Source organism: Pteropus medius, unplaced genomic scaffold (assembly GCF_902729225.1).
Source record: "Pteropus medius unplaced genomic scaffold, Ma_sr-lr_union100, whole genome shotgun sequence".
Classification (NCBI taxonomy): domain Eukaryota; kingdom Metazoa; phylum Chordata; class Mammalia; order Chiroptera; family Pteropodidae; genus Pteropus; species Pteropus medius.
This window is the reverse complement of record NW_024344433.1, coordinates 2,129,875-2,145,153: the sequence shown is the minus strand read 5'-3', so window position 1 is coordinate 2,145,153 and position 15,279 is coordinate 2,129,875. Positions and strand designations below refer to the sequence as shown.

The window sequence follows — 15,279 nt, the reverse complement described above, 5'->3', positions numbered from 1 at the left end:
ACGAGCTTTCGAAGCCAGCCTGGAGTATCGTCTCAATAAGCGTTTGGCAGACCAACAACCTACACTACTACGTATTTAAGTAACAGGGAAATTTCAGTTTTGAGGATAACTTACTTTATCACTGCAGTAAACTAAACTGTTGGCCTCAAGTCTTCAGGGCCTGCAGTGCAAGTACACACACACCCACCCTTGACATAGCCTCGTAGGGATCTGAGCATGTGACTAGCACTGGCCTGGGGTCTCAGCTTGCACAGCGGCAGCAAAGGCCTACACTGTGCTTCCATGTTTGTCCTCCTCTCACCCTCTGTCGTCACCATGAGAACAGCACACCCTCTGGCCTGGGCCCCAGAATGAGGCTGTGGGAGCAGGGCCAGGGCAGCAGCCCACAGACTACAGCTGGAAGCAGAGACACCCGGGCCAACTGTGTGCTGCGTGTTATGTCACATTAGTGTGCCAGCAGCTGACTGCTACAATCAATCTAGAGAATAAAGGGTCTTCAACAACACAGCTTGACATATCTATAGAAAAGGTCCTGAATAGGACAGAAGAAGACATGCAAGTGTACACCTGAACTTCTGAACATGCGGTGATGCCAATGATGACGACACGTAAGACAGATTTCCAAAAAGCTTAGACTCAATTAAAATCACAGAAATGCATTTCAGCACCAACATACACCCTAGCACATAATGGAGGAAAGTAAGAGTCATCACTTCCATTCTCTTGGAAGTGCTATTGTCCCACGGAATAAACACTGTGTCTTCAGGAACTCTGAGTTTTAAGTGCAGAGCACCTTGCCTAGCAGAGACATGGCGGGAGGACTGCATGTTCACGTGTGACTGAGACCTCAGGCTACCTTATTAACAGGGTCATTGGAGCTCAATACTGAGCTGGCCAAATAAAAATGCAGACTAATAACCTGCACAGTAATACCAGCCTCGGGAAACACTAATTGTAGGTTTCCATTTTTGTTTTTTAGTACCAGTTCATTCTATCCTTAGAACAGCTACTATTTTCTCCATCATCCTTACTTTGTTTCTCATAGACTGGGAATGTATGCTTATGAAGACACAGCACCACCTACGCCATACCTATCTCGGCCAACAGGACTTCTGCGGTGTGCCTGTGGGCTGTCCCCTGATACACCAGGCCAATGCCGACCACTGCAGCCACCTGGACACTGTGAGGGACATCCAGCTCCGTGGACGTTGGGGGCAAGAGAGCAGGGACGTGGATGCTGAGCAGCCGAGTGACACACATGTCCATGGTTCCCAGTTTAGCAGCAGAGACACCGAGGAGCAGTCCAATGCTTGTCATTTCGTGACCCTAAGACAGAAAGATTGAAACTTAGGTCACTTCCAAATCAGGTAGGTGGTTCCAAATAAAATACTTCCCGCCAGTACTTTCAGTAAGCACTCTCATGTGGTAGGCACAGTGAGAGGCACCAAAAATACAACAGCTAAACTAAACAGACATGGTCCTTGCTCCTGAAGCGAGTGCCCAAATGGGGAACGAAGTGTTAAACGGAGCCTAGTTTAGATTAGGAGGGGATGGAGAATCTTTACGAATCTCTAAAAGAGTAAACATAATGTGAAGAAGAAGTACAAATTAGCCAGGGAAGGGGCAGAGAGTGGGGTACTCGACTTTAGAAAGTGAGAGAAACATGTCAGGTGAGAGAACATGTAAACAGCTCCGAGGTGACCCAGAAACAAACACACTGATGGTGGACTGACCACAAGGGCACCAAAAGAATCCAGTGGGAAAAGAGCAGTCTTTTCAAGACACAGCACCATGATAACTGGACAGCCGTATGCCAAAGAACGAAGGTGGGCCCTTCCTTACGTTATACGCAAAGTAACTATAAATGGATCAAAGAACTAAATGTAGGAGCTAAAACTACGAAACCCTGAGAAGAAAACAAAGGTATAAATCTTCGTGTCCTGGGGTTAGGCAATGACTTGGATATGAGATCAAAAATGCAGAACCAAGGGAAAAAAACATGAACTGGATTCATCAAAATTAAAAACTTTTGTGTTTCAAAGACACCATCAGAGAGTGAAAAGACAACCGAAAGAATGGGAAAAAAATTCTGCAAATCTTTTACCCGTTAATGGACCTGTATCTAGAATACAGAAAGACTACAACTCAATAAGACAACCCAATTAAAAAATAAGCCAAGGATCTGAATAGACATTTCTCCAAAGTATACTTACAGATGGCCTGTGAGCACATGGACAGATGCTCAGCATCATTAGCCATGAGGCAAATGAAACCAAAATCACAGTGGGGCATTACTTCCCACTTACCCAGAGGGCTATAAGGAAACAGACAGACAGTAACAAGTGTTTGCAAGAATGTGGAGAAACTGGGACTAGGTAGTGCTGGTGCAATATAAACAGTGCAGCCACTCTGGAGAAGTTTGGTGGTTCCCAAAAAATTTAAACAAGAGTTACCACCCGACCCAGCAATTTCACTTCTAGCAATAGACCTAAGAAAAATGAAAACATATGTCCACACAAAAACATGTATATAACAGCATTATTCACAATAGCCGAAAAGTGGAAATGCCCGAATATCCCTCAACTGATGGATAAATGAAATATGGCATATCTGTACAATGCTGCATCTATTAGCAATATGAGAAATGAAGCACCGATACAAGGTACAGTATGGTCCAACCCGGAAAACATTACGCTGACGGAAAGAAGCCAATCATAAAAGGCCACGTAGTGTACAACTTTGTTTCTATAAAATGCCCAGAATGGGCAAATCCAGAGACAGGAAGTAGACGAGGGGCTGTGGGGACGGGGGAGGAAGAATGAGTGACTGCTACTGGGTCTGAAGCTCCTTTATAAAGCGATGAAAAAGTTCTAAAATTATCAGCAGCAGTGGATGTACAACTCTGTGAATACACTAAAAACCAGTGAATTGTATACTTTAAGTGGGTGAATTTTTATGGCTTAGAAGTGGAAGAGTTTACACCAAAAGGAAGAGTCCGCTTTGCCAAGGAGCTGAATGGCCAGTGCCAAGCTGGTGTGTGTGGAGCCAAGCAAGAGTGGTACGAAGTGGGCTGGACTACAGGAGAGCCACACAGGCCCTAGACATGCACTAAGAGCAATGGATGACCACCGCACGGGTTCAACCAGGGAAGTGACGTACCCCAACCACACCTCTGAGAGCTGCTCTACAGCCTACGAGCAGGATGGACTCAGGATAAGGAAGGATGAGCAAACAGAGAAACGAGGAGCAACGAGGAACCACTGCGACAGCCCAGGGAACGCGCTCACCTTGGTCAGGTAGTCATGGATGTTGAGAGTGGCCAGCTTGGTGAGGTGCCCGTTCAGGCCCAGGGCCATCAGGAAGCCCGCGTACTCATTGGCCAACTCAGCGTGCTTGGGCTTGTTGTACACAATCCAGGCTGAATCAATCTGAGAGGCCGGGGCGATCTTTAGGCCAGCGGCTACACCATTGTGGAAGCTGGCCCAGCTGGCCATGTTGGGGGGTACGTCCACGTTCCCGCTACTGAGGTCCACAGTTGTATTCCGCGGCGGGGCACGCCCTGGGCAGCAGGCGCATTTATAGTGGGGAGGATGGTAGACCCAAACCAAAAGATCATTAGAATTAGATTTCTGAGATCTGAGGTAGCTTTTCCTACATTCGAAACCTTTGTCTCCTGACACTTGAGATGACACTAGGTTACTGGGCACACTCAGACTTTCACACATGTGGACCAAACTCAGTTGAAGGCAGAAAACCTCAATTGTTAAAATAATTCATTGTCCTTTTGCCAAAATACATGGGGTTATAAGAAAGCTGATACCAATTTAAATTCATACAGATCTGATTAGTGTACCCACTGTTTTGAAATCTTTCAGACAGCAGGAAGCTTATCAAAAAAAATTAAAATGAAGACTAAGATCACATTATGTGAATACTAAATCCCAACATGTGGCTGGTGACACTGACATTAATTTTAAACACGCCATCCCATATTTTTCTCAGAACATTAAGGGTAAATGACATTTTAAAAAGAGACAATGACCTTTACAAATGTGCTCTATCTCCAACTACTACCTATATATGTTTCTCTCTATATATAGATACCTACATGCTACTATTAAAAACACCAAACTCATTCAGAGACAGTCCTATAAAAAGCATCATTTTATAGATGAGCTACCCAGTGAACCACGAGAGTACTCACTAAATTTAATTTTATGGTCAATTTATTTAAGAGCAATGTAAATTAAACAGTCATGAAGTCATGTTCTCTTTGAATTCCTTGGCTTGGGCCTTTTGGTTTTGATCTACACTGTCTACAGGCAAATACTGAATTCTACACTGTCTATAGGCAAATACTTAAACTTTTACTTTCTCAAAAAAAGCAAAGAGATTAATAATAAGATGCATAAACTTTCTAAAACAACAATTCATCTTATACATAACATATGCACACAAAAGAAAACGAAAGGCAAAGGATAAAGCAAATTTACTTCAATAATAAAATCATTCGAAAACAAGACAGGCCATATCGGTGAGTTAAGGAACTATTTTATAAGAAAGCATTTTTCCTAAATTAACTTATTATTAAATCAAAATAATTTGGAAGGGTGTACCAGAATGGCTAACAGAATAAAGCCGGAGATGAATGTCATAAATTGTGCAAATTTAACTAAATGTATTCAGAAAAAAGAAGACAATGCTTCATGTATTTATTTCTTAACACCAGCCAAGCATCACCATCCAGATTTAATACATTTTAATATTTGCCAATTTTGCATGTCCTTTTCTAACCCAAACTTTTTCTACGAAAACCTTCAAATAGTTGAAAGACTAATGAAATGAACACCTATATATATCATGCCCTCCATCAAGATTCAACAATTGCTCAGATTTTGCTAGAGTTGCTTTATCTCTGAGAGAATAATTAAGATAGTGAGGGTCACTCTGCTTGCTGTCCTCGCTGAAATAAAGACTCCAGAGTAGGTGTGACATTGGAGAAGGGAATGGTTCTTCATTCAGATGATGGCATTTTCCATATGCTGCTTGAAAGCGCAGCTCGTTACAAATCTGAGTGAGACTCTGAACTTTTAAAATTATGCAACTTTGAAATATTGCAGAATTATACTTGCATATATTAAATGCAATACATTACTGTATACGTTATACATACATTTTGTACTGGTCTCATAAAACCACATATACTCTAAAGCAGCAGTCCCCAACCTCTTGGGCGCCAGGACCAGGGACCAGTGCTCTTATGAGAATCTAATGCCTGACGATCTGAAGTGGAGCTGAGGCCATGATGCTGGCACTGGGGAGCAACTGCAAATACAAATGAAGCTTCGCTCGCTCGCCTGCCCGCCACTCACTTCCTGCTGTGCAGCGCAGTTCCTAACAGGCCACGGACCAGTACTCAGTACCAGTCTTCGGCCCAGGGGTTGAGAGACCCTGCTCTAAGGGATTTTTAATAATTCTGACTACATACAATTGTCACCTACAGAACACATTCACACCCGCACCAGTGAACACGCCTGTAAAACCTCCTGTGATTGCTAACACTGGGAAAGCAGCACCTTCAGATCTGGCAGAAGTAAAACTCCTACAGCCCATCGGGAAGGCACGCAGACAAGCCGCTCACTGACAACAGAGTCTGAGCACCCTGCTGCCCTAGGAGTTTTGCTTCTAAGCAGTCACTCCAAGTACAACGAATACAGCACAATGATATATTTAAAGTAGCAAAAAAAAGAAAAAAAAAACAAACAATAACTTCCAACAATATCAGGCTATTTATATAAACTATATTCCATTATATGAAATACTCTGGAGCAAATAAAAATGAAGTTGTTGATTAAAACTACGTGTATTCAATACTACACACATACTTATACATAATTGTATACATAGATGTGCTAGATATGAAAGGATGTTCACTATCCGGTAAATTTTTAAATTGTTTCTAAAACAGATTCAGATTTTCTGATAAACAAATACAGAATTACAAAATAGAGAAACAATATTTGGAAATGTATGAAGAAAAAGGTGAGCACTGCGAACTCCTGGAAGTGGGACTGCTGTAAGTATACGCCCTTGTTTTCCTACAAAGACCATGTATCCATAATAAGAATTAAGATATTTCAAATATTTCTAAATATTTTTACACATTACACTTTGAGATTATTTAAAGTCCAATAAGCTCACATTACCAATGATATCTTTCTAAACTTTCCCAAGTGCCTTTTTATATCTTGAAATGGTCTCATTAAAAGCAAAACTTAGCAATGGGCTATATTCTACTTCCCTCAGCTTTCGGTCTGATTTGCTATTTGAGCTGAGAGAATCACGAGAATAGCCATAAACAATATATAAAATCACTTGGGATAGAAAGAGTGTTTCATTGGTTTTACTTAAATAATTCAAAACAACTCCATTAAACATATACTTAATCATTTTCCTTCCTCACTGAGACCAGAATTTAACATACCAGTCAAATTCAGTTTAGGAATAGGCAACGGCTCCGTTGGAACAGGATGGTACGAAAACAAAGTGAACATCCCTCGTCCCACCGGAAGGGCCATAGTGCGCTGGCACAACTGGAGCAATCTACAATCAGGATGAAAACCAACATGTGAAACATTTTTATGAAAAATAATTAGAATGCAATCTGTAGACAAGTATTTCAAAAGAAGGCATGCTGTGTAAGATGAAGTCACGTCCTGTAAACCCACAAAAGATGTAGATGAGTCACCCAAACATGGTCCGAGCACAGTCGTTCTCATGCTAATACTCTCACTGCCACTAGAAACTCTCAGGGGAGATGCAGTTCCTTTCTCTTCTTTCGTATTTGCTCTGAATGGAAACCAGCTGGTCTATAACCCAGGCTTCCTCTCCCAGGTCTCCAAAAAGAGAAACCTAAACTGCTCTGATGTGAACCCTCCCAAAAGACAACACTGTCCTCTCCGGCTGTTCTCACTGTGCTGTTTTCAGTCTGGCTGCCCTCAGTACATAAACTGGGTCTTCCTCCCACCCTTTTTGCCAAAACAAAACTGGGAAGTGCCCCCTCTGTGGGCCATGCACGAGGAGGGAAAGGAAGTCCTTCCACTGAAGGTCAGTGGATTTCCTGGTGTCTCCAGGGCAAACATGGAATCGGTCTCACCTACACAACGATGATTTACAGGACCGACAACATTATACATCAGTGACATTCAAGTTTAAAATGGCTTCTGTGGGCTACTTATTTCTTTGATAAAACAAGTCACATTCCAAAGACCCCTTAAAACAAAACAAAATCAAATAAATTATGAAGGGGGTGGCACTATAACCAGGAAACAACACCAGGGCTATCTGAAGACGCAGAAACACCCTTCAGAGGTGAACACTACCTCTGCAGACCAGGCCACTCATAGGCACGCGTTGCCCTGCCTGCAGCGCTCTCCTGCCTGCAGCGCTCTCCTGCCTGCAGCGCTCCCCAGCCTGCACACACTCAGAGCTGCTTTTTGAGGTCATTGGTGAGGAAAATTTTGCTGTCTTAAGATTCTGTGGAAACACTGTTCTATGTTAATTCAGAACCAGGGCAATTCAAGCCCAGGAAGCAACATCCTACAGAATTTTTTTGCAGAAATCACACATGTAACCCACATTACTGTAAGGAAAATAACACTGTACCCCTTCCACGTAAGATGTCACTGAGTGTAAGATGCAGCGCTAGCTACTTCATGGGGTACCAAGAGAGAGAAAGCACTGCCGATAAATAACATCTAAAGACAGACTCTGTTCAAAGATATTAAAAAGGTAAAAAGAGTCAGCCTCACAGAACCCAGGAACCCTATTCAGAAGCGCTGCCTAGACTGAGTGAGGCTATGCACTGGGCAGTGTGCCCAGCATCATGCAGAAGTAACTCACTGGCCACACAGAGCAGCCGTGCAAGGCATGAATGCAATGGCTGGCCTAGTCTTACAGAGCGGGCAGTGGAGACAGCCAGAGGTTATGTAACTCATCCAAGTCCCGGCAGAAATGGCCAATCGTGGCTCCAGATCCTGCACTAACTTCCACACTTACTCAACTTTCATCATCCCATCTCATTTAGTGACTGACACCTGGGGTCCACCCAAGGGACAGAGGCAGGGAGATTCTCACTGACTCAGATCTTCCGCAGCCTGAGGCTAAGTGTGATGGTCCTTCCCTCGAAGCAGCACCAGAGGAAGTAAAGAAACTAGAAGGAGAAAACAGTAGCAGAGATGGCAGCTGAGAGAGACCAGGAAGTTTCAAGAGCAGGAGAGAATTTTAAAATCTAAGTTGAACTGTCTCAAGGCAACAGCTCTGGAATGTCACAGCCATGTGACACTGGTTACTACTGAGTCTTACAGTTTATCAAGGGATAAGTTAGCATCATAGAGATATAATAAGGGACACAGTAAGTGTTAGAGAGTGGCCAGAGAGAAAGCTAACAGAGCATTACCTAGCCCATCAGAAAAAAAAGACTGGTGTAAATTTAAACTACAGAAAAACGAAAAAGGACCCTCAAAATATCTTCCTGATCAAAACACAGAATGACTCCAGTGTTTTGCTGTTTGTGAAGTATCAAAGTAACTAGGAGCAAAATGGTTTAGATTCACCCTTTCTGGATAACAGACAGTGGGACTCCGACAGGAGGAGGGTCTGTAATATAAGGCTTCCGTCATAAATGCCAGATGTTGTGAAAATGTGCATGGTTTGCTGAGGCTGGACACAAACATGAACATGAGGTGCTTCCAACTGCACATGTCCCTTCCTGGCACCTGTTACCTGTTCTCCTTCTCCTCGATGAGCTCGTGGTCGCTGAGCTCTGGGCACTGCACCACGCTGACGCGTACCGGACGCGCACTTTGAAGCAGCCTTCGCACATCCTGCACCCGCAGATCTTCACTCCATATGAGTGACATGACCTCCTGATTCATGTCATTCATGCCGTCATCCTCCTCTTCAGTCTCTGTTCCTGAAGGAACATCTGAGGAGAGCACCTGAGAAACAGACTTGACTATAGTGACAACTTACAAACCAGTCAACACGCACAGACTGACTTGAGGATGTCCATGACAGATAGTGGCTATTACCACAGAGAAACCACAGACTTCAAAGCAGGCTGGCCTGGGTTCCCAAGGTGTCTCGGGACTCTGACCTAGAACTCTCTTTTCAAGTACAATTAGGTCACCCACTTGGAAATTCTTTATTGAGCCAAGAGTAAAAGTTTAAATTTAGGACAGTAGTCAGGAGGCTGAGTCCTTTGAAAGAAATGGTCTGGATAAATTGTAAAAGCCTAACTATATCCTAAATACCTTGAAAAGGAAACAAATTACTGTACGTGGAATCTGACCCTAAAGAACCCACATACGTTAAATACTACCTCTGATTAGCGTAAGCAGAAGAGAACAGCCTGAGGGACACACGCCAGGGCTGGAGGAAGCTGGACAACACTCCCCTCTTTTAGTACTTTAAACACAACTGATTGTGGCTGGTTTCCACTTCTTTTTATAAGCATGCTCCAAATAAAAATTTCTTAAAAGGGAAGGGACTGAGGGCACCAAAACCAATGAGAAGGGTTTATCCTTTGATTCCCACTCCATCCCCACAAGCTCAGCGCATGCTTGAACGGGAGCCCTCCCAGTACAGATAATTCAATCAGGCTGCAGCACAGCCAGGAACAGCATGGAATCTAGTTTTCTCTCTTAAGGTTTTACACTCCTTTAACAAAGATTAACTCCTAGTTGAAATGCTAGAGTTTTGCAACATTTAATGTGGAAACTGTGTGAAAAAAATAACGGCAGATGTGACTAATCATTCTTAGTTCATAAAAGTTCATTATGGTTCCTTTGGAATATCTAATTTTAAAAGAAACTATATTCTAATGGCTGAGTTAGCTGTAAAGTACACACCCAAATAACTGATAAATTGAATTTAAATGAGTTATAAAATATAGCCTCAAATAACTAAACAAATTGAATTTAGACCGAACTACTTAAAATGACAACTAAATACAGATGAATGATTACCAACACCACTTTGTTTTAGTGCTAATGATGTTATACTGCTCTCACTTGTAGTGAATGAAAGAGGTCTAAATGCTAAAACTCATCTTGGTGAAGGAAAGGATGACGATATTATTAGCAAAAAAAAAAAAGGTTTCTGTTTAAAACAAGACAAACACCAATTCAACTAAGACTCGTCCTGTAAGTGCGAGCTGAAAGTGAATCCCGGTTATGACCCTGCTGGAGACCAGATCCCCATGGGAGCTGCTTCCGTCAAACGTCCACTGGGCAGCACGGATGTTAGGAATGATTTTTGATACAGGTTCTGAAGAAGCATCTAGAGCCTAAGACCTAAAGGGGATTCTAAACAGTGACAACGTACTGATTATTATCTGTTGGCCCCCAGGCTACTGAGAGACAGCCAAGTCTGCACTTTACCAGGAGTGGAAGCATCTCCCCTCAATCTCCGTCGTCCTCACAGAAATGCAGTGCTACCACTTAGTTTCTTAATGTTAACCGGAGTTCTAGAAATTTTAAAAGTTCTATTTTTAAGTTTTAAAAGAGAAATAACTGAAGTACCTCATTTCTATCCATAGGTTCTTAGAGCCCATTCTTAAAAGAACGGACTCGACGACTGATAAAGGAGGAAGTTCAGGAGGATGACATTAAGACACCTTATAACCATTCTAAACAAAAATCCTTTTCCTGGGACTTCACTTTTAGGTGGTTAAACAGATATATTCACAGCTATTTAAAAGGTTAAATTCAAGAAATTCAACCTATCAGAAACATCTGAAAGTAAAAACCATTATACATTAACCATTCAAATTTAGGACCTACATGCTGCCGCTTCTCCGCAAAATAATTACAAAGCCATTGCCTGCCAGCAGTTCATGGCAGCTGCCCCACTGAGGAGAATATGTCCTCACTCAGGGCGAAGAAAGGTCCAGGCAAGACTGAGTGATCACATAAGCTCCTGCTCCCACATTCAATTTACAACTAATAAGATCTGTCCAATTATAAACCCAACCTGGCATGTAACAGAAAAAAGATGATCTGATACACACACTTGCAAAGAGACTTAAAGAAAACCAAAGAACAGTTCCACTTCGATTTTACTGAGGCTAAAGCTGAACCTTTAACTCCGCACTGACACTCACAGATTTCCCTTTGGGCAAGTTTCCCTCACAGGCCTGCTTGGAGAGGTCCTGGCGTCCTATCAAGAGACAGACAGCCTCCGGCCAATCTGACGCAGGCTGCTCCCGACAGTGATAAATTGCATCTCTGATGGGAAGAGCAATTCCAAAGGGAAGCGTTTCCAAGTCCCTTAGAGTGAATCCTGTGATGGTGAAGGAAAAGAAAAGCTTTCATTTAGATTTGCCACTGTCCCAATTACCCCCTGACTAAAGTTAGTAAACGTCCATCCTGGCAAATCAAAAAGAAAAATCATTTTATCTATCTTATTCCCAAGAGAGTGTCTTGACATCAGGGATTAGTAGGAAAGGTCTTTACGAAACTCTTAAAACTCTTAAGAAAACAAACAATCCAATAGGAAATGCACAAAGAACTTAAAAATATTTCCATACGAGGAAACACAAATGGTCAATAAATATATGAAAAGATGATCTATTCAGTGGGTCATCAGGAAAACGAAAACTGAAGCCACCAGGAAAAGAAGTCCACACACTCACTTAACAGACAAATATTAAAGTCATCCAATACCGAGTGATGGCAACTCCGCAGAGCAACCGTGATGCTCACCCACGGCTGGCGGAGGGCATGCTGGTATGACCGCACCAGAAAACACTTGGCCTGTGTGGACAGGGCCTTCCTTACCGGCCAACAATAGCCACGTGCAAACTTGTGCACATGAATTAAAATATTCATTAGCAACGTTGTTTCATTATAGCAAAAAAAGGGAAGGGAGGAAACAGCCTAATTGCTATCATCAACAGAAATGATAAATAAGTTGTGCTATAGTCAAACAATGGATTATATAGCAATGAAAATGAATGACCTATCGCTACATGAGTCAACATGGATAAATCTTTAAATAACAATACTGAGTGAAGAAAATAAGACAGTAGAAACATTTATATTTACACCCATTTACGTAAAGTTCAAAAACATAAAAAACTAAACAAAATATATAAAGATGATAAAGCTACAACAAAAAATAGGGAAGGAATACAAACTTTAGGCAGGGCAGTGGTCACCTACAGTGGTGGGGGTGTGGGAGGACAGCACCCAGGCGCGAACACACAGGGCCTGCTCCCAACACCACAGCGTTCCACCCCTAATGCTGGTGACCAGTGTATCTGTACTCTTCACTGCTGTTCTCCAAACACACATTTCACACAGCCTTCTGTAAGAACACCACATTTCATTCAAATGGACAGAACTCATCCAACATTCTTCAGCATAGCTATGCTATCTATAATACTACCTGACGGTGACTAATTTCCAAGGGGGCATACAAAAAAAAAGATCAGTAAAAAACTAAGTCACTTAAAAATTCTTTAGATAAGAATTCAGAAACATCCCATAATGTTCATGAGAGTACTACTTTTTAAAATAAAACTTTTTTATATCTTCATATCAGTAATTTTTTTTAGTTCTTTATTTTTATAAATGATTTCTTTAGCATTTTACTCAGTTTGAAACCCAGGAGCACAGGGTTATGGTTGGAGGATGGAGAACTCTCTCCCTTCATGTGGCCAATCTTCATCTGGTGCCTAAATGCCCTGGCTGGCACCCTTCCAAAGTATGTCTGCTATATCAGATTTACAGAAATACTCCCTTCTGCTGTCTGAGCATCACAATGGCCTCAGGTCTGATGTGCAGTGTGATCAGTGCTCGCCATTCTGAGGCCAAGAGTCAAAGGCTGGTGTCGCAGATGTTATTACATGAAAGTTGTGAGGCTGTCAGGGAAAAGGAGTGCGGTTGATGGGCCATAATCTGAATCCCGTGGGACTCATAGGGTGGAGCCCTCTCCTTGTGCCCCCAGGTCTAGCTTGCTTTGAGGACGCTGGGCTTAGTGAGGAAGGAGCGTCCAGGGAAAGCAGGGTTCTCACCGGCATTTCAAAGACACGTAAAAAGTAATGAAGACAATCTTACCTACACTAGTCATCCAGACAACTAATCTTTCGGCTAGACTAGAAACTGATGTAGAATGCTGGACACTAAGCCTGTGAGAGAAGAAAACACAAAGTTGTTACACAGAAGAGTAACATACACAATAATGTTTTATATTTTTTACATAAAAGCACAATCTGAATAAAGGTCACCTGTTTTCCTCTTGTTCTGCTTGTGACTTCTGGGACGCTAAAAGGTAACAAAAGGAAACTTTATATTGACAATCTTCCTGGTAAAGAAAACACATAACACGTGGAAGACATTGCAAAATAAAAATCTGTTAACGACTCTTAAAACATAAAATACGAGGTACTCTGTCACACTGGAAAGTATAATTTCCCTAAAGTTAAAATAGTCTTTCTTAGGCATACTGAAAATACAGTTTGTTAGATTCTAAGTAACCCTGGTCTCTGAAAATTGGTTGTGGACCACATGCTAGAACAGTGCAGGACATGGCCTCTAAAGCACACACGTAAGAAATTTTGAACTTTTTCATTTCAGCTCTGGTATCAACATTTACAAAATTTTGTTTGGGGAAGTTTAACATTACATTGACTTACTTGGAGTTATTCTGGATAAATACTGTGAGGAGGATTCATCAGAAACAGAGCTTTCATCACCTAGAATGTAGAGTGCAATACTCTGCACAAGAAAAAAATTAACATATTATTTTCAAATGATGAGGTGTCGATACATACAGGACAGTTCACCCACCTCAGGTGCACAGCTCTGAGCTGCAACCAGTGTTACACACTCGTGTAACCACTCCAACAGCCATGACACAGAACACCCTCCCCACCCCACGAGGTTCCCTGTGCCCCTATGGTCCATCCGCCCCGCCTGTGCCAGCACCGGAGACAACTCAGCTCCGTTCCTGCCAGCAGTCTGCCTCCTCCACAATGTCATGCAGATAGAACTACAGAATGTGTAGTCTGTGTTCTGCTCCTAGGCGTGCCTTGGGCAGTCATCAGCGTTGCTGCATCTATTAGGCGTTTGTCTCTGCTGCTGAGCAGTATCCATTCTACAGATGTACCAAACTTCGTCATGAGCTGATGGATATGTGGGTTGTTTCCAGTTCATGGAAACCTAACCCTCTAACCCTCTGATCCTCTAACACTAACCCTTCTCCACTTCAGCCTTCAAGGGTCTCATCTGAACATTTGCTACAATCACCAAAATCTATACCACTAGCAAGATTTTTTTTTAATGCAGCAACATGATTTTCTTGCCATTTTAGTACAACGCTGGAAGGTCTTAGAATTCTGTGCCCCCAACCAACAAGGCGCTAGGGATGATGTATCCCTGGACTTGACTAATATTACATCTAACACAGGGAGCTAATGTGAATACCTGCAAGCTGACTAACCTGTTTAGGCTGGAGGTGGAACAGCGCTGGCATACCCACAACCCTTGGCTCTCCTTTCTGCCTAGAGCCATCTGAGCCCACACAAGTCAGCAAGCTGGGTGAGGCCAATGCTTCTGGAGGTTTCACATAAATGCTTCCACACAAGCAGCCAGGAATGCAAAAGTTCTGGGACTAAGCTGCTCTTAAAACACTGTGAATGTATCTAATGCCACTGAATTGCACACCGACCGTTAAAATAATATCTGTTACGTTAGGTTATCTTATCACCATTTTTTAAATGGCAGAATCACCATTCTGCATGGGGCTCTGAAGCCCTCCTCCACATGGAGCAGAGGGGAGGCAAGTGGGACCACCAGCATGTCCCCAGGCAGACCAAAGATCATGGTGCCCCTTTAAGCCTGGGAGGTCCCCTCCCTGGGGCAGCCAACAAAGGACACATGGGTAGGCTACTCCAGTGCTGGGGACGAAGGGCAGGTGCTGAAAGAACTCACCTTTACCAACACCCTTTGGTTCTATTTGAAGATTTGGTCTCAAACATGTATTAACTATTCAAAATGAACTAATTTTTAAAAATAAATAAAAATGTGTTTCTCCAGGGAAAATTTTCAATTAAGATTTTTGGTAGCTACAGACAAACTGAGTATGAAATTCAAATAAAAAGGCAAAGGAACTAAAATAGCTAAAACAATTTTGAAAAAGAAGAATCAATGGAAGGAATCACATTAACCAATTTCAAGACTCACTGCTACAAAGCTACAGTAATCAAGACTATGG

The 15,279-nt window shown here is 42.4% G+C and overlaps 1 protein-coding gene across 2 annotated transcripts in view; it reads right to left on the bottom strand.

Annotated features, from left to right (window-relative positions):
* The window catches only part of ANAPC1 (anaphase promoting complex subunit 1), a 70,820-nt gene that overhangs the window by 24,200 nt on the left and 31,341 nt on the right, over positions 1-15,279 (bottom strand). For both annotated transcript variants that reach the window (XM_039872584.1, XM_039872585.1), the window contains exons 22-29: positions 13,700-13,781; positions 13,292-13,328; positions 13,122-13,192; positions 11,165-11,343; positions 8,785-8,999; positions 6,485-6,603; positions 3,288-3,559; positions 1,092-1,326 (exon numbers count right to left, since the gene is read on the bottom strand). In XM_039872584.1, the coding sequence (XP_039728518.1) occupies positions 1,092-1,326; positions 3,288-3,559; positions 6,485-6,603; positions 8,785-8,999; positions 11,165-11,343; positions 13,122-13,192; positions 13,292-13,328; positions 13,700-13,781 (1,210 nt within the window). The remainder of the gene's footprint in view (positions 1-1,091; positions 1,327-3,287; positions 3,560-6,484; positions 6,604-8,784; positions 9,000-11,164; positions 11,344-13,121; positions 13,193-13,291; positions 13,329-13,699; positions 13,782-15,279) is intronic.